This window comes from Talpa europaea (assembly GCF_964194135.1).
Source record: "Talpa europaea genome assembly, chromosome: 15".
NCBI classification, from domain to species: domain Eukaryota; kingdom Metazoa; phylum Chordata; class Mammalia; order Eulipotyphla; family Talpidae; genus Talpa; species Talpa europaea.
The window spans coordinates 9,848,433-9,871,538 of record NC_140083.1 but is presented as its reverse complement, the minus strand read 5'-3'; the positions used below and the strand labels follow the sequence as shown (position 1 = coordinate 9,871,538).

The following is a 23,106-nucleotide window of genomic DNA, read 5'->3' as shown; positions in this document are numbered from 1 at the left end:
TCTGTACCCATTCCTTCCTCTCTTCTGCCATTCTCAGAAAACTAAGTGATTCGCTTTATGTCCGAGGTTAATTCCCATCCCTTTTTCCTCTGCCTCCTAAGACCTGATTCTAGCATTTAACTCCTCTCATAGATAGATCTTCGATCTCTTTTGGGGGCTTTACCCCCTCAAAATGTGAATATGGCCAGATCCCTGCCATGTGTTTGACAGGGAGAGAGGGTATCTTTCATCAAACCTTTTTTTCCCTGTCATTGCTAATAGGCTCTTTCTCGCCTTCCCTCTTTTGAATCTAGCCTACATTGACTTTAGTCCTACTACTCCACCAGAATGGCTATTATTAAGATCTCTAATGACTTCTGTCTTGCGTAATCCAGTTGACATTTCTCAGCTGTCATTTTACTTGATCTGTCCACGTCATTTCACATAGGTGATCATTCTTATTCATATACTTTCTTCCAGGGTTTACTGGGTTGTTATTCTCCTCCTTCACCAGTTATAATTTCTTTTTGCCCCCTTAATGAATACATTTACATTAAGTGGATTTTTTTTGGTGGTTTTTCAAATTTTATTTTTTTTACTTGGGGTAATATCAGGATCCCACCAACAGGTATTACCACCACACTGTACCAACCACCAGCATACCCATATCTCACCATCAATGACCATTGTGCCTCCTACACTTTTTGTTCTCACCCCTTCCCTAGCGCTTCCCTGCCTTGGTGCTCACTTCTGTAGTTAGCTATCAAGGGGTAGTTTTTAAGCTGTATCTATTAATTTATAGTCCAGGTATTAGTGATATCATCTGGTATTTGTCTTTCTCTTTCTGACTTACTTCACTTAGCATTCCTTTAAGCTCCATCCATGTTGTTGCACATGGATGAGTTTATCTTTTTTGATCACTGAGTAGTATTCCATTGTGTATGTATACCACATCTTCTTGATTCATTCATCTGTGCTAGGGCACTTTGGATTCCATAATTTAGCTATAGTAAATAGTGCTGCAATAGACATGGGAGTGCAAGTTTCTTTTTGAATTAGTGTTTTTTATTTTGGGGGGTAGATGCTGAGGAGTAGAATTACTGGGTTGAATGGCAGATCTATTTTTAATGTTTGAGACACCTCCATTACTGCTTTCCAAAAGGGCTGAACCAGCGTGAACTCTCAGCAGCAGTGTAAGAGGGCTCCCTTTTCTCCACACCCTCACCAGCACTTGTTTCTGTTCTTTTCAATATGGGCTCTTCTCACGGGTATGAGATGATGTGTGGTCTTGATTTGCATTTCTCTAATAATGAATGATTGTGAATTTTTTTTAATAAATGAATTTTTAATTCTTTTTAAAAATTCTTATTTTGGATGAGTTGCTTTTCTTAAATTTCCTAAAGAAAAAACCCTCATTTAATTTATACTTGTTAGAAGTTAAATGTTCTTTTTTCACCACTTCATTAAATACGGTCTGTGAATATACATTATATTATATAATGGCAGACTCCTCATAACCATAGTACAGGACCAGTTGCATACCCATTCACACTTACAACACCAAAGTAACTAATAATTGTGATGGACAAAAGCAGTGTGTTGAATAGTATAATGCAATAAGTAAAACTGATGGGCACAGAACAATCATAGACTGAAGTTGCAAGATTTTTCTTTCATATACTTAAGAAGCAGAGTATGTTATAGGCAATTGTGAAGACACATGGTGATATGCTGAAGGACAGAGTAAGGTGATTTTTCCAAAGCATATCTTAAATTTTGTAAAGTACTATCGATTGTGAATATTTTTTCATGTGACTGTTGGCTATTTGAATGTCTTCTTTAGAGAAGTGTGTAGATCTTTTGCTGTTTTTTTAATTGGATTGTTTGTTTTGCTGTTGTAGAGTTTTATTAGTTCTTTGTATATCTTTGATATCAGTCCTTTGTCACATGTATGATGCAAATAATTTCTCTCAGTCAGGTATCTTTTCATCTTATGATTTCTTTCTCTTTACAGAAGCTTTTCAGTTTAATGTAGTCCCAGCTGTTCATATTCTTTGTTTTCCTTGCTGTTGGGAATGAATCCCTAAAGGCATCACTAAACTTTATGTCATGAAATGTTTTGCCTATGTTTTCTTCTAGTTATTCTATGGCTTTAGGTTTTACATCCAGAGCTTTGACCCATTTTGAGTTCATTTTGGTGTACGATGTGAGATCATGGTCTAGTTTTGTTCTTTTGCATGCAACTATTCAGTTTTCCCAACTCTGTTTGTTGAAGGAGGCTATCCTATTCCAGTGTATATATGGGTTTACTTCTGGACTCTCAATTCTACTCTTTTAGTCTGTTTTTGTTCCAGTACCAGGATGTTTTGATTAGTATGGCTTTATAATATACCTTGAGGTCTCGGAGAGTATAATCTCCATTTTCTTCTTTGTCTAGATTGTTTTTGCTATTCAGGGTCTTTTGTGACTCAATATGAATTTCAGTAGTATTTGTTCCAGTCCTTTGAAAAACACCATTGATATTTTTATTGGGATTGTGTTGAATCTGTATATTGCTTTGGGTAATATAGCTATTTTGGTAATGTTGATTCTTCCAATCAATGAGCAGGGAATATTTTTCTATTTCATTGTGTTTCCTGTTTCTTTCAACAATGTCTTCTGGTTTTCTTTGTAGAGATCTTTTGCCTCCTTTGTTAGGTTACTCCTGAGTGTTTAATTTTTTTTTTTTGATGTAATAGTAAATACGGTCACTTTTTTAATTTCTTCCTCTTCTGTCTCATTGTATATAGGAAGGCAACTAATTTGTGTGTGTTCATTTTATACCCTGCCACTTTGCTAAACTGTTTCAATTAGGTTTCCATGGAATCTTGAAGGTTCTCTATGTATATTGTCACATCATCTGCAAATAATGATAGTTTTACTTTTCTTTCCCAATTTGGATTCCTTTTATATCTTTCTTGTGTCAGATTGTGCTAACTGGAACTTCCAATATAGCAGTGGTGAGAATGAATATTGTTGTCTTGTCCCAGATCTTACTGGAAAAGCTTTCAGTTTTTCAGCATTGAGAATGATATTCTAATGCAATGGGTTTCTTGTGAATGGCTTTTATTATGTTAAGGTATGTTCCCTTTAAGGGTTTTCATCATGAATGGATGTTGGATCTTAGCAAATGCTTTCTCAGCATCTATTGATATGAGCATATGGGTTTTATTTTTTATAAGATTTTATTTCATTTTGCATAGAAAACTAGGGTATAGGCCGGAGGTGTGGGAGGTGAGAGGATTCACCAGAGACAGAGTGGGGAGCAGAACAGCAGATCTACTGACATACACTGCTAAAAGGAGCTGCGCACCAAACATGAGAGATCTGCTGCATCATGTGGGTCAGTTCCCTGGCCAGGGATCGAACTCAGGCTGTCGTGGTGGTAGGGCTGAGACTTAACCCCTAGGCCACTAGGGAGGCCTCTGATCATATGGTTTTTATCTTTTTGTTGCTGTGGTGAATTACATTGATTGATTCTCAGATGTTGATTCATCCTTGTGCTCCTGGTATGAATGAATCTTGCTTGGTTGTGGTGTATGATCCTTTTAATGCATTGTTCTATTCAGTTTGCTAGGATTTTTACATCTGTGTTCATTAGGGAGATTGATCTGTAATTTTCTTTTTTTGTTGTCTTTGTTTGGTTTTGGTATTAATGTTGACCTCATAAAATGTATTTGGAATTCTTCTTTTTCAAGTCTTTGGAAGAGTTTGAGCAAGACAAGTATTAGTTCATCTTTGAAGTTTTAATAGCGTTCATTTGTAAAGTCATCTGGTCCTGGACTCTTATTTTTTGGGAGTTTTGATTACTGTTTCAATTTCCTTGTTTGTGATTGGCTCTTTTAGGGTTTCAATTTTTTCCCTCTTCAGTCTCAGATGATTGTATAAATCTACTGACTTGTCCATTTCTTCTAGGTTATTGAATTTGTTCACATACAAAAGTTCATAGTAGCTCTAATTCTCCTCTGAATTTCTGCAGCATCTGTTGTGATTTCTTCTCTTTAATTTTTGGTTCTATTTATTTGAGTTTTCTCCCTTATTTTCTTGGTGAGCAGTGCTAGAAGTTTATTTTCTTCTTTTCAAAGAACTGGATTTTGCTTTGTTGATCTTTTCTACTGCCTTATTTCTAATTCACTTACATGTGCTATGATTTTTGTTATTTCTCCTATTCTACTGGCTGTTAGAAGTTTTAGAAACAAAATCAGGATACTGGAGGCAAAAAATGAAGCCCTAAATAAGATAAATGGAGGGTTTTATTTTTTTAATGGAGTCTTCTAATTCCTCAAGTTGAGAGAGTAGGTTACTTATTTCAGCTATTTCTTGTTTCTTGATGTGGGCCTATATACTTCCCTCTTACTAGTGCTTTTGCTGTGTCCCATTAGTTTTGGATAGTAGTGTGCTTGTTTTCATTTGTCTCAAGGTATTTTTAAATTTTTGTCTTAGATTTACACTTTAATCCAGTGGTGTTTCCTCTTTCCTTTTCCATTTATACATTTGCAAGTTCAATTACACTGACTTCTTATTCCACTTCATCTGTTGTTCTTCTGTTACTTTCTCCTGAATTTTTAATCTCCCACATTTCTCTTTTGAAATCCTGAAACTCCATTTTTATCTTATTTAGGGCTTAATTTTCTGTCTCCAGCACCTTGATTTTATTTCTAAGGACATTTACTTTTTTTCTGAGTTTTTTTCCTTTTCTTTGAATGTCTTTATCATTACCATTCTAAACTCTGTATCTGACAGGGAGAACATAGCTTCCATAGCTATGAATTTGGATTGTGGAGATTTGTTCTCTGTGTTCTTTGCACTATTCCTTTGAGAACTCATGTTGCTGTTTATGTTTTTCCTTCTGCCCATTATTAGCTAGTGTATGTGGGGTTTCCGGTGGGTGTGGCTCCTCTCTCCTCACTTGTCAGGGGTCTCACTTATCTGCTCAAGCAGCTGGCAGGATCTCATGGTATGTCACCAGGCCTCTGCTGGTCTGGGCAGGGGTTAGTGGGGCTGCGCAGGGGGTCATGAGGCCTCTGGCCACTCTGGCACCCTCCCAGAAGTGAGTACCAGTTAAAAGTTCTTCCTCTATTCCTCACTCTGGATAAAGTACTCCATGCTCAACCTTCCTATTGTTTCAGTCCATACTCACATCCTTACTGAAACTTAAGTAAATTGGATTAGTTATCTGATCCAGTCTTCTCTTTAAATTCCATCAGCATGCTAATGACTCCACAGTTTATATCTCTAACCCAAATCTCCCTCCTTGAACTCCAGACTCTTTTAGTTAACTTCCTACTATCATTTCCACTTGGATGTCTGATGAGGCATCCCAGACATAATGTATCCAAAATTAAGCTCTTGCTTTCCCTGTAGCTCTTCCTACTTTAGCTTACGACAACTCTCACTTTCCACTTAAGGCTAGAACCTTGAATTCTCACACTTCCCAATTCTCACACTTCCCATTAGCCCATCAGGAAATCCTTCAAAATATATCTGGATATAACTCCCTCACAGTTATCATACTGATTACTCATCTGAATTATTATAGTAATACCCTAAGGTTCTCATGACCTTTGACATCTTAATAACTGTTCTCAATTGTTTAACGTAAGTTAGAGCATATTACATGCAAAAACCCTTCAACAAATTCCCATTGAGCTCCAAATAAAAACTAAAGCTATCATGGCCTACACGACCAATATGGCCTGTGGTTGCCTGTCTGATCCCCTATCCTGTTTCTCTCCCTGTGTGTGGTCGTTCAGCCACACCAATTTCTTTGCAGTGTTCAAACAGCCAATCACTGCTCCTGGACTGGGGCCTTTCCTCTTGGTCTTCTTCCTGGGCTGCCTTTTCCTTCCAAGAGAGCCATTTGGCTCATTCCCTAACTTCCTTTAAGTCTTTGCTTAAGACACTGTCTCAGTGACGTCTGCCCTAATCACCTAGTTCATAATTACAACCTATCTTACCCTCTCTTGTTTCTTTCCCCACTTAACTGCAAACTACTTCCCTTTTAGAATGCTACTCTCTTTTATTTTCTGTTGACTGTTCTCTCCATGCTGGGAAATAAGCTCCACAAGGGCAAGGATTTTTCTCTTTTTTTCCATAATGCCTACATAAAACAATGCTTGGCATGAGTAATTAATAAGTAATTACTTGATTGAATTAGATTAAATTTAGGTATTTACATCTGAAAATCTTTTGGCAATCTTTAGTTCATATAAGTAGACCTTATAAGGGAAAAAGATGTGTGAGTCCCGGATATAAGGAAGATAAATTTCACCAGGAAAATTTGTTACCAGCTGTAGATCTATATCAGCCTTATTGTGCTTCTCAATGTCATTTGGTATTAAATTATGGTTAGTCCAGTGTTGACAGGGACTGGATTTGAGATTGCCTTCTTTCTCACAACTAACAAGGCTTTAATCAGGGCGTTAAGGAGCGCTAAATATGCCTTGCTTTTGAATCTGCATATCAGGAGGGGGCTGGGAGCCTGAGTAGGAGGATGTCATGTCCCAGTGATTAATGATCTCTAGGAAGCTGACAAGGAGAGTAATATACACAGTATTCCTACCCCCTGGAGTCGGAATGCAAACACCATTGTGCGGTTCTGTGCATAGTCACTGACTTCCTGGTAGCTGGAGAATTTCATACACTCTCTTACCACAAATAAAACTGTCAGAGAAGTGACAGAGCTCAAAACACTGGCCTTCCTTACTTAAAAAGAATAGCTCAGACACAGTGAGCCAGAAAATTAATTTTGTAGTTGTTTGGGAACCTAGTTTAATGAGAAATGGGGAAATGGGAATTTTTCTTGAAAAGCGCTAAAACCTTCAAATATTTGTTAAATCAAGCTCTACATTTGGTTTCTTAAATTTACCAAATTCCTAGAAACTGCTTATTTTAAATGAATTTAAGGAAAACTCCCTTTGTAATGAAATGGATGGTTCTAAACTTACTCATGTGGTCTCTATGGGAGAGCCAGAGAATCATGCTATGGATGCCAGCGTCTGTTGCCCTGTGTTGAAAAATGATCCTAACATTTCACAATGGCTTCTGAATTTCTGACATTTCACAAATGACTTAAACAATTTTAGAAAGAAATTAAGGTAGAGTTCATGTTTTTTTTCTTTCTTTGATTCCCAATGAATTTATAATTTTTAATGTTTCCAAATCCTTAAGTCCGAAAGCGATACATTTTTAAGAGATAAGTGACTACACATGGGTGCAAAAATTTTTTAAAGAACATTTGTGGGAAAAGCATTTTTTTCCAACCAGTTGTGATTATTTTCAGGTTACCCAAATGTGAGGGACTTTTATAGACAGTAGCAGTAAGAATAGCAGCAGCAATCAGCAGTATTAATAACAGTAGTACATTTTTAGTGCAGACAAAAAAAAGTTTAGGAACCATTCTCTCATAGGACTTGTTAAATTATTTTTGCTCATGAATAAGATTCTTTTGATGCCCCATACATTGCTACTCGTTGTGCACTATAATATTTAAACTTTGATTTATTACAAATTTTTTCCATGATATAAAAAGAAGGGAAATGTTTTTTTTGGAGAAATGGAACCACATTTGAGGGGAAGGGAGGAAAAAAACTTGTATTATATTTGTTGTGTTGTTTATTTTCTTTTATTTTTGAGGGTATAACTATAAATTCAAAGGAACTACTATGGTCTAATCAAGACAATCAGATGGATGAAGTGCTGAATTTAGTTTCCAAGTGGTTAGACTTTTAAATTGCATTTGCAAGAGTTTATTTTTAGTCAGGATGTAGTTATTTTTAGATCTGCTTCTCAGTCACTAGGAAATATAATGCCTGTCTTTCCATTGTTGTTTATCAGGAAGTTCTGAGGCACAGGCTTATAAGATTCAGTTAGCACAGAACATCACCTCTCCTGTTAGTTATAAGAATAGGAAATAATACATTAAGGAAAATATATTAATTGGAAATATGTCTAATTTTTAAAATGTTCTTATCATCTTAATCTCTAGTACACTGAGCAGCAGGAAAAGATTTTTAGGGAATACCAAAATTACAAGGTTTGGGTTCCCCCTACTGGTATGCATCCCAGGCGCCTGTATTCATTAATAGATAGCAGAGCAACCTAGGGAACAGAAATTTCAAATAGCTATGTTGGCTTCTTTTAAACAGACCTGGTGATGAGAGAGACAGAAAAAGCACCATTACCTATTTTCTGCTAATGTCTTACAAAAAATGGATGATCTAAAATTTGTGTTTTCTACATCTAGAAAGAGCAAAACAATCCTATAATACTTGGTTTTTAATGTTGTCTCTATAATAAGCTACTTATATATAGTGCTTCTCAAAATGTTTTATGTTGTAATCTAAGGAATAATAAAATACCACTGGATCCACAGAAGGATTTAAAACCCCAAGGAAAAAAATGCAAAGCTAGTATTATGTCATAATAAAATTAAAGAGCTGGTGTTAAAGCTCACTAATACCTATAACTATTTTAGCATTTTAGAAAGTGACATGACATCATGTGATTGTGTGTATCTACTTAACATCTGTTCTAATAGTCATATGTGTATTTGAAACAATTCTTTATTTTCTCTCTTAATAAATACCAAGTAATATTAATGGCATGTTTTGAAAAAGAAAAATTTTAATTGACTCCTAAAACACTCCTGAACTTCTTATGCTTGCATTTTAAAGGACTAATCAATCAAATTAAAATACTGTGTTTTTAAATTGCTTTTCAGCAATGCAGTCAACCTTTTAAGCAATGTTCCGGTCTCTTGTTTGGATGTTCTCATTTGTCCATTAACCCATGAAGAAACAGCGCAAGAGGCAACCACTCTAGATGAACTGCCCAGTGACAATACAGATGAAAAAGGAACAGTTTTGAAAAACAATACCATGGTATACAATGGTATGAATATGGAAGCTATTCATGTTTTACTCAATTTTATGGAGAAGAGAATAGACAAGGTAAGGCTGATAAAATAAAGGCCTTGGGAAGATACTTATAAAGAATACAAATGTGACAAATGTACAAACATCACAAGACATGATTTTTAAATCCAAGCTTTTTTAAATCTAAGCTTTATATATATGTGTGCATATATATATATATATATATATGGCTGACATCTTCCATTGTTGTTTATACTCTTACTTTGTTACAACATATGATAAATTGCTGAAACGAAGTTGAAAATTGTGTTGATACAACACCAAAATTGTGACTAATGCATGAACAAAAGGGAAAAATGAATTGCTTTCTGTGTAGGTATTTTGTAAAGTGATAGAAATAAAAAGTATCCTTCCCCCAAACACTTGATGATAAACACTTTCCAAAATACCTAAAATATATCTTTTTTCTTTTTTTAACAATTTTCTGTTGTTGGCAGCAAGGTGGTAGGGGTGGGCCATCAAAGCTTTTCCGTCCTCTAAGGTCATTGAGGGCCAGTGAGGACTCTAGAAAATGTAGGAAAATGCAGGAAGGATAAAAGTGGGTGTTAGTAAACGTGAAACTGATAAAATGGAAATGTTGTTAGGAAAATAACTTTTAAAATGATTTGTAAAGATCTGGTAACATAAGATTTCGCCACCTCAAAAAAGGAGTATTAATATGCTCAATTATGGCAGAAGTGATACTGTTAGAAACTAATGTGGTATGTATGGTTTTCTTTATAGGGAAGCAGCTATAGAGAAGGTCTAACTCCAGTTCTCAGCTTATTAACAGAATGTTCCCGAGCCCATCGAAACATCAGAAAATATCTCAAAGATCAGGTAAACGCTTAGTGTATATTACATGTGACAGTTAATCTTTTATATATATACATATATATATATTTAATATTGGATGAGTTAAATTCTTTCATGAGTTGTTTTTTTTCCCCAGAAAGTCAGAAATTTGAAAAAGTAAAGTTTTAATCTTTGAAATTTTCCTAATCAAGAAATAAGTGATCCTGTTTGTGTGTGTGTGTTTTGAGTCATTGATTCATTTCTTCAACACATTTACTTATATCTATTATGTACTATATTTTAAGCATTGAAAGACAGATGAAGTCTTTGCCTTGTGAAGTTTACCTTATAGTTGGGGAGGGGAACAAAAAATAAATAAATATTTGAAAGTGTTCTGAAGAAAAATACAGAAGAAGAAGGGGAGTCTTGGGGGAATTAGGGAGGACCTCGCTGAGGAAACAACATTTAAGCAGAAACTTAGATAAATGTGTAACGTATCTCTAAGGATATCTGGAAGAGCAATGTGCCAGAGAGGAAGAGTTCAAAGTCCCTGAGAAAAGATGCTTTGGTATGCTTAAGGAAAGCAAGAAGACTAAGCCACAGCGCACAGGTAGGGGGATAGTGATAGGTGAGGGTAGAAAAGTAATGAGGAAACAACATAAAATTGTATAGGATTTTTCATTCTCTTCTAAGTGAGATTGGACCATTTTGAGAAGAGGAATAACATGATCTCATGGATATTTAAAGATACTCAAGCTACTACTTGTAGGGTGGACTAGAGAAATATGAGTCGATACGAGGAGACCAGCACAAGAGAGAGCCAAGATGAAGGTAGTAGTAAAAAATAACCAAAGATTCCCTTATGAGGAGGAGGCACTGCAGATTGTGATCATCAAGAAAAAAACTTTGATAACAGTGTAAAATGAACCATGGCTAATAAATTATACTATGTCTTACAGTGAACACCTGATTAAACCCAACTCACGTATACCAAAGGAAATTGGTCCTGAATATTCTGTATTTGGGCAGGTAGAGAAGAGACCAGATGGTAGAAATTAATAACCCATGTTGGGTTAGTTTGGAGAGGATTATATAAGAGATGAGGTTTCTGTGGATTTGAAAAAGGAATTGGGAAGATTTTCCAAAAATATTATTGGAGGGTAATATTTAGGAGGGAGGAAATAGGACCCATTTATGTTGACTTTTTCTGGGAATAGTATATGATGATAAAACATTTCTTTTTTTAATTTTCTTTAGGGAACCCAATACATTTTGTTTGATAAACATTTGTTAATAAGTTCTGTACTCTGGAGCTTTAGGTACATACTCTGAAATCACTTGTTGCGTATCTCATCCTTTTAGAAATGGGAAATAAACCCAGTATGAGTGACTGAATCAAAGAATAAGATTTTATTGTGCAGTTACCTGGTCTCTAAAGAGTACAAAGAACATGTGCGCTCCCCATCATAGATATTGAAATGTGGATCCTGTAAACACTATGGGTAGATTACTCAATTTTGTGGCATTTAGTTTCCATTTTTGTTCATAGCTTTATCTCCAGTGCCTCCAGTACATGATGGATATGCAGTATAAAAAAAAGAGGGAAAGAAGAAAATCAGCTGAAAGGATTAAATAAAATACACATAAAGAGTCTGACACAGTAAACAGTAATTTGACTTTGTATCTATCCTCATTTCTTAGCATAGTACCTAGTTCATAGAAGTCTCTTTTATCAAGATAACATTACTTGAATTAATTTTTTTCAATCAGCAAGTATTTATTGAACACCTATAATGTGCCCAGTGCTGAGAAACATATATAAGAAAAAAAAAATTCTGCCTCCTGGAACTGATACTCTGGAAAAAGGTAGAAAGTGAAGAAGTATTTACTGTGTCAGGTGATAGTGCTATAGGAAGATTAAAATAGAGTAAGGTAGAGTGATAAGAAAGAGAATACTAAAGATTTGCTACGTAGGGTGGTCAGGGAATGTCTTCTATAAGTGACATTTGAACACAAAGACTTAAAGGGATCTTTAAGCTTTCAAATTTCTAGAACAAGAGCTTCTAGGCAGAGGGACAGCAAGTACAAAGACCATGAGGCAGGAAAGTGCTTGGCGTTCCATGGAGGTCCTCGTGGCTGTGGCAGCATAAGGAATAAATATAGCAGAAATGTAGTTAGAAAAGTAACAGGAAGCCAAATTAAGTGGGGTTGTAAGGACATTGGAGTTATGTGCAATTAAGGGAGTTGTAAAGACCTTATCTTTAACTATGAGATGAGATGCCATGGACCGGAGAACTGTGAGAACAATGATATATAACCTGACTGTCAAAGGATCAGCCTTGCTGTTAAATAGAGAAGAAATTATAGAAGGACTAGGATCGAAGCGGATCATTTAAGAGGCTAGGGTAACATTCCAGGAGAGAAATATTGATAGTTTGGTTTTAGTCATACTTAGAAGGGAGCAAGAAGTGATTAGATTGTGAATGTTTGTTGATAGATTGGATGTGGGGTTGAAAAAGAGAAATCAAGTCTCTCTGCAAGAATTTTGTGCTATACAGTTGGAAAAATGTACTTGCCATTTAATGAGCTGGAAAACTAGAAAGAACAGCTGTGGTGGAAGCATCAAGAATTTTGTTTAAAACATGCTAAATTTGAGAGAGACCTACATAAGTTTGGAATCAGGAAAAAAATCAAGATGGAGATATAATTTTGGGAGTTACCAGTATACAGAGAGCATATAAAAGCCATAAAACTAGATGAGAACACCAATTGAGTGAGTGAAAATAGTGAAGAAATCCCAAGAACTCAGCCTTGAGTATTCCAACACATATTAAAAAAAGAAAAAAATTGGCAGAAGTGATTGAGATGAGGCCACCAATGAGACAGGAGGGAAACCAGCAGAGAGGAGCCTGGGTGGATGGGTAATGGAGTGACTGAACAAAGGACAGACAAACTAAGCGAATTATCTAAGTCCTCTGAAGTGCTGGTGCTGTGCTACCTCCTTGGCAGGATGAGTGTGAGTACTGATTAGAGAGAATGTGTGTATACCATTTATTACATATCAACTAGCACATAGAAAATACTCAATGATCAGTAACCATTTTTATTATGAAACAACTAAAAAATAAAAGTAAAGACTTTTTAAATAAATCCTGGAGATGCTGCAGGAATTAAAAGAAGGTAAAAATCAGAGTAAGTCAGGATATTATGAAAGTGTCTATGAAAAAAAAACTTTACCCAGACTTTAAAATGGATTTTGATAGAGGCAAACAGCCTTTCTAAATGCTGAGCTGAGTAAAAATTGGAAATAGATTTTGTGTATATCATGGTAGTATTGAAGAGAGAGGTTTCTCTTCCAATGAAACCTCATTACAGGAATGAAGTTATTTGAAGTTTATTTTTTGTTGTTTTTTTTGGAAGTAAACCCATTTGTTTTTCCATTCTTAGAAAAATGAAGCTCAGAGTATATGACAAGACTGACCAGTTGCATATTAACATCCTTGTTTACTCTAATGCACCTGATTTACGATGATTTTTGCATTTGTACCATTAGGTTTTACCACCATTGAGGGATGTGACAAATCGGCCTGAAGTTGGCTCAACTGTGAGAAATAAGCTGGTCCGCCTCATGACACATGTTGACCTTGGAGTCAAGCAAATTGCTGCTGAATTCCTTTTTGTCCTTTGCAAAGAGAGAGGTAAGTTAATTTCTCTTTGCCAATATGTTTTTTATCTTTGTGCAAATTTGAGAAGTTTTTCTGTTAGAAGTGACCATTTCATTCCACTCTTTTCAGAGCTTTTTCTCTCTCTGTTCTATTAGAGGACCTAAAGAGATATTTAAATTAATAATTTTAAAACATTTTCTTTATATCCCTAAAGTCTTTATCACTTCGCAGCAGGCCTTTTGGCTAAGATCAAGTGTAGTATATTCCTAAAGTCTTTGAGACATCCTGCTATACTACAGACAAACCCAAACTTGCTAATCTTGATGAGTCAGGACCTGAAACCATTATGAAACAACTGCTTAAGTAAATCAGGTGCTACTATTTTAATAACTTGGCAAATACCTGGATTCATTCACCTTTTTCCTTCCCTTTGGAATTAAAGCTATAGGAGTTTTGGTTTCTTCACTAGGTTCTTTAGTCAATAAATAGTTGTTAATGTAAGCGATATAATACACTAACTGGAAATACAAAAATGGCTGAGTCACCCCTTACCCTTGAGATAAAATAAAGGTAGAGAGAAATTTTTAAATAACTACTAAAGTATAATATGTGTCTTCTGAGATATATTTAACAATTCAAAATATTTCCTAAAATTATATGGTTATTTGCTCTACAGAAGGCAAGATCTCTAAGCAAGGAATTTTAGTTAAATTATTCAGATATTCTTACCTATTTCTTTATCTCCTAGTTCATAAATGTGTTAGTATAAAACTCCCATCTGAGCAGATTTTTATTCCACTTTTTTTGAAGTACTCCAGTTTTGTGAGATCTTAGATAATTTGGTTGTGGAAAACTTCATTCACTTCTATGAAAAATTTAAGTCACTTGAATTCTCTTCTCCCACCACCTTCTTTATTGAGATGTCATAGACAAAATTGTATATATTTAAAATATGTGTTGATTTGACATATATATACATTGTGAAATGATTATCACAGGTTAATTAACACATCCATCACACAGAAATTATCTTCTTGCTTGTGTGGTGAGAATGCTTAAGGACAACTCTCGGCAAATTTCAAGTGTGCAATACAGTGTTATTACTTATGGTCACCATGCTATAAATTAGATCTCTAGAACTTATTCATGTTATTACTGAAAGCTTGTTTCCTTAATCAGTTATCTCCCTTTTTCTACCTCCAGACTGCTGGTAACCACAATTCTACTGTTTTATGAGTTTGACTTTTGTTGTTTTTTAGATTCCACGTACAAGTTAAATCATAAATTATTTGTCACTCTGGCTTATTTCACTTAGCATGATGCCCATGTGGTCCATCCACCTTGTCTCAAATGATAGGATTTCCTTCTTTATCATGGCTGAATATTTGTGTGCGTGTATGTCTGTGTCTTCGTTATCCATTCATCTGCCAATGCGCATTTTGTTTGTTTCCCTATCTTCACCATCATGAATAATGCTGTAATGAACATGGGAGTGCAACTATCTCTTGGGGATACTGATTTCGTTTCCTTTGGAGGTATACCTAGAAGTGGGTTTGCTTGATCATACAGGTAGTTCTGTTTATTTTTTTAGTACCTTCTATACTGGTTTCCATTATAACTGCCACCACCAGTGTGCCAACAATTACCTTTTTACCACATCCTCACCAACATTTATCTCTTGTCTTCTTAATAAGAGCCATCTCAACAGATACGTGGGGATATCTCATGATTTTGATTTGCATTTCCCTAATGATTGGTGATATTGAGCACCTTTTCATGTATCTATTGGCCATATGTATGTCTTCTTTGGGGAAAAATGGACCTCTTTATTTGGGATTTTTTTCTTGCTGTTGAGTTGTATCCATTGATTTTTTTTTTTTAAGATTTATTTATTTATTTATGCAAGCACTGGGTACAGTCAGAAGCACGGGAGGGTGAGAGAATTCACCAGAGCCAGAGCGGAGAGCAGAGGGGCAGAAGGACTGAAGTACACTGCTGAGGGGAGCAGCGGGCGGCAGGAGAGGTCTGCGCGCCATGCGGGACCCTCCTCCGGTGGCTGGGGAGCAGCCGGGGATCGAACCGGTGCTGCAGAGGCTGTGGGCAGCTTCGCAACCCAGTGCTCAACCGCTGTGCCACCGGGGAGGCCCTCCATTGAATTCTTAAATTTCATTTCTGACTAATTGCTCTCTCTACTTCAGTTCCTCTTAAGATGATACAGTAGCAACATAATTTGATCAATGTCATAATGATAATAAATTCAGCTTTTATGTATCTAGGTGTCTTATATTAGACATTCTGTGCATAATGTCACTTAATTTTCATAATGCCTATCTAAAGTAAGTAGTATCATTGTTTCAGTTTCATAAATGAGGCACACTGGTACTTGAGAGTCTTTTAAGAACTTACACCTAGCTCATGTAGGTGCTTAGGACTAGCGCCTAAATCCTTTCCCATTTTGCCATGTTTCCTATCATAGTAATAATGTTCAACTATTATAGTTTAGCATCTGCTCTTTTAAACAATTTAATTATTTCATGACTTTGGAAAAAGATTTTAGAGTCTTGGAATTAGGTGACTGCTATTAGTACCTTGCATGTAGTAATCATTTGATTTTTTTCTAAAATCAGAAATGGGCTACTTTTAAAGTGTAGCTTTGTATGTATGTACATAAATCAAAATAACATGTTATATTTTAATTTTAAAAGATTTATCAAAATATGCACTAAAATGCTATTGTTACCTTGGAATAGTAGGATGACTGGAGATTGTTTATAATTCTCTGTATTTTACTATTTTTCTACAAGGAGCATGCCTTTCTTGTGCACTTTTTAAAAAGTCGTTAAAGGGGGGAAAATAAAGTGTATTTTATATATTCAATATGTATCTAGGTAAATATTGCATATCTAAATTATAACTAAATGATTGTTCCGAATAACGATTGTCTAACTGTAATCACCTTACCAACATGTTAATGAGAGTAAAATGCATTTATCATAGCAAATAGGGTATAAGTATTTATAAATGAATTTGTTAATTTTTCATCATTTGAAATAGATTTGTTACTATCCCTGGTGTACAGTATTTGAGGTTTGATAATCCTAACTTGAAGGCCAACCCACATTATCAAAATATTGTCATTTTCTCTGAGCCTTTAACAGTTCTATAAATACCAATCTGCTTTTCTTTCCAATGTGATTATAAGTTCAGGAGATATACTCTACTGAAGTAAAAATTTACTAATTTCGACAAACACATTTTGAGCTAAATCCTGGGAATACAGAGCTATTTTATGCAAGATAAACAAAAGTCTCTGCCTTGTTTTTATTACAACTCAAGGGTCACAAACTCAATGCCTACAGGTGCCAGGCTGGTAATAAAAGTAAGTCAGATACACTGGACACAGCTTCATAAATGATGAAAACTGTCACTTAGCTCATTATTGGGAGAGACAGTAGGTGTGAGTAGGGGAGAAAGAGAATTGGAACAAGGACATTGGAGCTATTTAGCTCTGATGTTAGGAACAATCATTTAAGGAACATATGGCCAGAGTTACGAAATCTTCCAAATTTTCAAGATTTTTACATAAAATCTCCCAGCTTTTAAATGTTTTCAATTCTAATTTAAAACCTTCACAAAAAAACCTCCACACTGTTTGTAGTCTGTGTTCAACTTATTAAGTAACCAGAGTTTGGAGGCAGAATATATTAAAATTAAATAAATGTCAAAGTTATCAGGGTGACTAAACTATCCTCTTAAGGTTGTTCAAAGCTAAATTTGAAAATGAAGGTACCATAATTGAGGTTTAAACAGACCACAGGGCAGAGGAAGCAAGCAGCAATCAAACTGGGTTGGGAATACGGAAACTAAATTAAGAAGGGTATTTAAAAAGGGGTGGGATGCAAAGGGCAAAACTGTATGAAAGACTTGGCAAAGAAAGAGCCATTTAATTGTCTCAGATACCCATTTGTGAGTGGTCAGACTGCATCTCCAACTACTAGTGGCCCACAGGTTAATTTACAGTACCACTTGTTTTTTTGAGCCATACCAAAACTGAATTTTTATTGCCTATTAATGCAAATTGTTTGGTACAGGAGACCTTAAGATAAACCTTATATACTTTAGTAAATGAAAGTAATTTGTAAAATGACCCCCTGCCTTTGTGGGTTTTCCATCTTTTCACACATGCATTAATTCCCCATATGTGCCAGGCATCATGGCAGGTGCTAAATTCCAGAGGTGTACTCCTCAGCACAGAGCCCCAACCTGTAGACTTACCTTTGCCTCCTTTATTTCAGTCTCAGAGGAATAGGTGTCCCTAGCTCAGAAATAGTCTCCCTTTCCTATTGTTCTGTTCTTGACTGTCTTCTCAGAAGCCTTGCTCCATCAGTTGTTACCCTCTATTCTTTTTTTTTTCCTAACCCTCCCTATGTTTTCCTCAACCTATACACATCTCTTCATGTTACTGTTCTTCACTTCTTAGCATCTTGAAAGACTGTTGGTTTTCTTTGTCTCATCCTTACTAACCATGCAGTGTTCAACTTGCTGCAAATCAGACTATTCATTACCACTCCCTACCCCTTCCAACCCCTCCTCCCCTCCCCAAAATGCTTTAAAGTAAGGTTACAAATTAATTTTTTTAAATAATGGGTGTGTTTTTAGTCTTTATGTTACTACATCTCTTGTAACAGTTGACACTATTGACCACTTTCTTTGTTTCTGTGCTACCACATATACTGGATTTCCTTTGACCTACCTCTCTGTTCATTCTTTTCAGTTTTATTTGCTAACTCCAATCTTTGTCCATATTTAATTGCTAGTATTCCCTAGAGTTCTCTTCTGGCCCCCTCTCTCACTTCATATTGCTTCCTGAGTGATTTCATCTTCTTCCTTCACGTCTGCCTCAGCCCTTTTGCTGGGGATTCCCAGATCTGTGTCTCTTCATAAACTCTTAAAATAATCATATCTCTGTTTCTAGTCAGCTTTTCTTCAGTCTGTTTTCCACATGCCTAACAGGAATAGTGCTAAAATGCAAATATAATCTTGTCATTTTCCCTTGTAAAACTTCTAGTAACTTCCTATCACTTGCATGGTAATTCCAAATTTTACCTCCATGACTTACTTCTAGGTATTTTCTGTACACTCCTACCTTATACTTTGTTTAATCATACTCAGTTCTTTATCTTTGCTTGATAATTTTGCATTGTTTTTTGGCACATTTCCATGGCTTAGCAGATGCCTTTTCTTTTGCATGGGGGATACCTTTCCCCATCTTTGTTAGCATGGTGAACTTATCTTTGAAGATCATCCTATGCATCGTCTTTATGAAGCCTTCTCTGATTATCCCAGGCAGAGCTAATCACTCTCTGACTTGTACCATTTTTTTATTCTTCTGACATTTGTAGTGTTGTAACTCTCTTTGTCAAACTTGCATTCTAGACATTGAGCTTCGAAATCTCTTCATCTGTGTGTCCTCAGTGTTTAACAGAGTACCTTACAGATTGTAAGTGGCCTGTAAATGTTTAATGAAACAACAGATTTTTGTGTTGTCTATGAATTCAGTGTGGTGAATACACTGTTTTACATATTTCCCCATATAAAGGAATCAGTGCACTGTGGTAAGCATCATAAGGGAAAAAATGTGCCATATAATAGGGCAGCCTTGAAGAGGGAATGCTTGGGTGATGTATACAGAGTCAGAGAAAGTCTTCAGAAAAGGGGACAGAGAAATGTGAAACAGCCTTGGTATATAGAAAAAAGAGAAAGTCCAGATGTAGAGAATCCTCAGTATTCAGGAATAAGAAGAAATGAGTTTGGAAAAGAAGACAGAAAATGAAGAACCCCTTAAGGCCCTGATTTAGAAATTGATCTTTAACCTGTGGGACAGTAGAGTTTTTATCCAGGAAAATGATAGAATCATACAAAGGTATTATCAAGCAGTTGTGTGGAAAGGGAATGGAGAGGTATGAGACTAGAAACAAGGAGGCTAGTTAGAGGAAGCTGTACTATAGGATTTCAGTATTTGACTGAAAGGATTATAAATCCATCTTTGTGTAACAGATGCAGGGAATGGTGTCTGGGCAGAATCTAGTTCTGCTATTCTTTCTCTTTGGTAAAGAGCAAAACTTTTGTTTGTTTTCATGGCAGAGGTGATAAAACCCACATTTGTATAAGAAATGACTGTCAGCACAGTGCTAAGTACAGTGCTGCTGTGGCTGCTGTCCTCAGTTCCTTGTGCTCCCTGGCATCATGATAAAGTAATGGTGAAACATTTGTTGCTACTTTCTCACTGAATGCTGATTTATTGCATTTCTGCAGCATTTTCACATTGCTGTGTGGATGATTGCTGTGACAAAGAACAGATATATTTGTCTCCTTTTTTTTTTTTAAGGGTCACCCAAAAATCTTTTGTTTGCTTTAGCCAGCTCAATTTAACTAAAGGCAAGTTCAGTCAGTTTTCCTTTTACTACTTCCACAGTATTAAATAAGATTATTATACATTGTATTTGAAAACACACTGAAAAGTAGCTAGATGTCCCCCACCAAATAATGTCAGTCACAACCTCACAAAGAATATGCTTCTCATTGTGAGAATTTTGTAGTCTGTTTATCTTACCTCCCTCGCCCCCATTTTTTGAGGATTTTATTCTAATAACAAAAGTTCATTTGATTTACCTTATCTATTGTGAAGGCAGGGTATTTCTTAAGTCTTCTCTGTAGTACAAACTCACAGAATTGGCACAGAATGTCTAGTCCAGTGAATGGGCAATAAATGTTACTTTCATAAAAGTTCTAGGGATTTTCACTATTAGCTAACTTCCAGGAGGAATTTTTGCACTAGAAAGCAGGATATTTAGTATTCTGTTTACACCTTTTTACACTACTTTAGCCTTTCATGAATTCTGCATTCTTAAAGTGTGTTACTCTTTAGCCATAGTGGATTACTTACATTTTTTGTATATCTTTAAATACTTATTTAGGGCCTCCCCTGGTGGCACAGCTGTTGAGCGCTGGGCTGGGAGGCTGCCCACAGCCTCTGTAGCGCCGGTTTGTTCCCTGGCCGCCGGCGAGGGTCCCACCAAAAAAAAAATAAATAAATAAATACTTATTTAAATATATTCATTTAAACCATTCATAGCATTTCAATTTAGACTTTCACAATTTCAATGAATCCTTTTCTGGAACCTGTAATAAGCCTTTTCTAAAATGCTTACTTTGATAGTATCAGTGCCCCATAGCTTCAGATCTATGACCCAAAAGCCACAGTCACTTTGTGTCTGCCTGTGTGACTAGGTCATGTCTGCCCTGCAGGAATATCCAGATACTCTGGATATCCACTTCCCCTGATAGCCCATCAAGAATCCAGGAATTTATCTAAACCACCCCACACTGAGGAGAAGCTGCTGGCAAGAGAGAACAGATATATTTATTCTAAGGGCTTTTGTGGTCCCTTATTAAATTCTAACATGATTCTATGTAGCACCCACTGAGAATAATTACCAAAGTGACCACAGTTACCAATAGGTTTTTTTTTTTTAAACTTTATTTTTTTTTTCCCCAAGATTTATTTATTTATTTACACAAGCACTGGGTACAGTCAGAAGCGCGGGAGGGTGAAAGAATTCACCAGAGCGGGGAGCAGAGCAGGCAGAAGGACCGAAGTACACTGCTGAGGGGAGCAGCGGGCGGCAGGAGAGGTCTGCGTGCCATGCGGGACCCTCCTCCGGTGTCCGGGGAGCAGCCAGGGATCTAACTGGCGCTGCAGAGGCTGCGGACAGCTTCGCAACCCAGCGCTCAACCGCTGCGCCACCGGGGAGGCCCACCAATAGGTTTTAAGGTAGAAAATGGTTGAAAACAAACTATTTCATCTACTTACATTATTCATGTTTTCTTTTGCACAAATCTTACCAGTTTGCTGTGTTCTTTTGAAACAACTTTTTATTTGTCCCCAAACCACCTTAACTCCAAGTTAAGTGCTTTAAAATTTCATGAACAGCTCTATCCTGGAATATTTATCCTATCCATGCACTTATGATTTGATACTCTAACCATATATATCCCTTCCTCTTACCCAGCTATTTCCTTGCTCACTGTCTCTTTCCAGTCCCCAAAGTTATTTTAATTGATGTTCTCTGAATTTTCTTCAACTTTCTTTTTTTTTTTTCCAGTAAGTGATCTGAATTACAATCATATTTTCCATAGAATATTTTATGGTTTGTTCCCTACAGTTATGTTTAAGATAATATTTTATTGAATGCCAGAAGTAAATTTTGTCAGTTTTAATCATTTGATTGACTATTCTAATATTCACCTTGAAATTGTACCTGAAGAAAAGAAAGTATCCCTAAAGTTCTTTAATGATTGCTTAGTATCTTCCTTTAAGTTTCTTTGCGATAATCCCCAAAATTCCTAAGTTGAGGATTCCCCTGCAAAAGTCTTTTTACTTATGTTAGTGATGATAACACTTTACACTGATTAACAAGGTGATATTTACAGAGGACTAGCACCAAATGCTTCAATGGGATTTTTTTCATTTTTTGACAGAGATAAGTTTAAAATGTTTGTTTACCTACTATTTCCAGGGGAAAGGAATGAGTGCTTACTTTGTGCCACATTCTTTTTAAAGCACTTTGCATGTGTTAACCTGTGAGGTAGATATTATTCCAATTTTCCAAATTAGAAAATTGGGGTACAGAACTACAAAATAATTTACTCTCAAGGTCAGCCATCTGGTAGAGCCATTCTTGGAATCCAGTCAGTCTGACTTCTGGACCTGCCTTCTCAGTGGGTTTTATGTGCTTATATATTGGGTACTAGCTTTTTTGTGAAAGTAACATTTTAGCCTATTCTATTTGTAATATCCTCAAGTTTTTGTATTTTTTATGTTGTTTCCCTCCAATTCCTTCATTAACTTGTTTCTAATCATTTCTCTAAAACTGGTAAAAGAAATAAATACCTTACCACAGGGACCCCACTCCTAGCATACAATGTATTTACAACAACTCTGTTTTGATTTCTGATAGCCGAAATAAGACTTTTGGTCCTCAGAGCATGTAGGAGAATTTCTAGTTCAGTATAACCACGACCTCAATTTGAAAACCTTTCAATTTAAGACTTAATGCCATGGCATGTAATGCATCCTCACTGTGTAGGTGAGTGGTCAGTGATGACAGTGAGCACCTAAGGATTCCTGTCTAAAAACCTATTCTGTTTTTGCAGTGGATAGCCTGCTGAAATACACTGGCTATGGAAATGCTGCAGGACTCTTGGCGGCCAGGGGCCTCTTGGCTGGAGGAAGAGGAGATAATTGGTACTCAGAGGACGAGGACACAGACACTGAAGAATACAAAAATGCAAAACCAAAGTACAGTATCAAATTTCTTTTCACCTAACTATTGTCTGTGCCTTTGAGTTGGTTATTTGCTTTTCACTTCCTTTGTCTTTAATCTTCCTTAGTGTTTCTTTTCTTTTGTGGATTTGGAAGCTTTCTGTTTAATAGTGTTTTCCGAGGCCTTTTCATAGCTGGTACCTTAGAGAGTGATTTCAAGTGATTGAGAAGGATAATATTACCAGAAATGTTCTGCTGCATTATATTTTCAACATGCTCATTATCCTCTCTCAGGTTTTAGGAGAGATGATGATGTTTTTAGATATCTGTCATAATTTAAAAGTGTTGTTTACTTTCTTTCCTTTCCATAGGTTGAAATTTTACAAGA

At 36.0% G+C, this 23,106-nt stretch overlaps 1 protein-coding gene across 5 annotated transcripts in view; it reads left to right on the top strand.

The window, feature by feature from the left end:
- Nucleotides 1-23,106, top strand: part of RIC8B (RIC8 guanine nucleotide exchange factor B) — a gene marked incomplete at both ends in the record, with an annotated part of 86,447 nt that overhangs the window by 40,146 nt on the left and 23,195 nt on the right. For all 5 annotated transcript variants that reach the window (XM_084254749.1, XM_084254746.1, XM_084254748.1 and 2 more), the window contains 4 exons: nt 8,741-8,969; nt 9,678-9,773; nt 13,282-13,426; nt 22,610-22,754. In XM_084254749.1, coding sequence (XP_084110875.1) covers nt 8,741-8,969; nt 9,678-9,773; nt 13,282-13,426; nt 22,610-22,754 — 615 coding nt within the window. The remainder of the gene's footprint in view (nt 1-8,740; nt 8,970-9,677; nt 9,774-13,281; nt 13,427-22,609; nt 22,755-23,106) is intronic.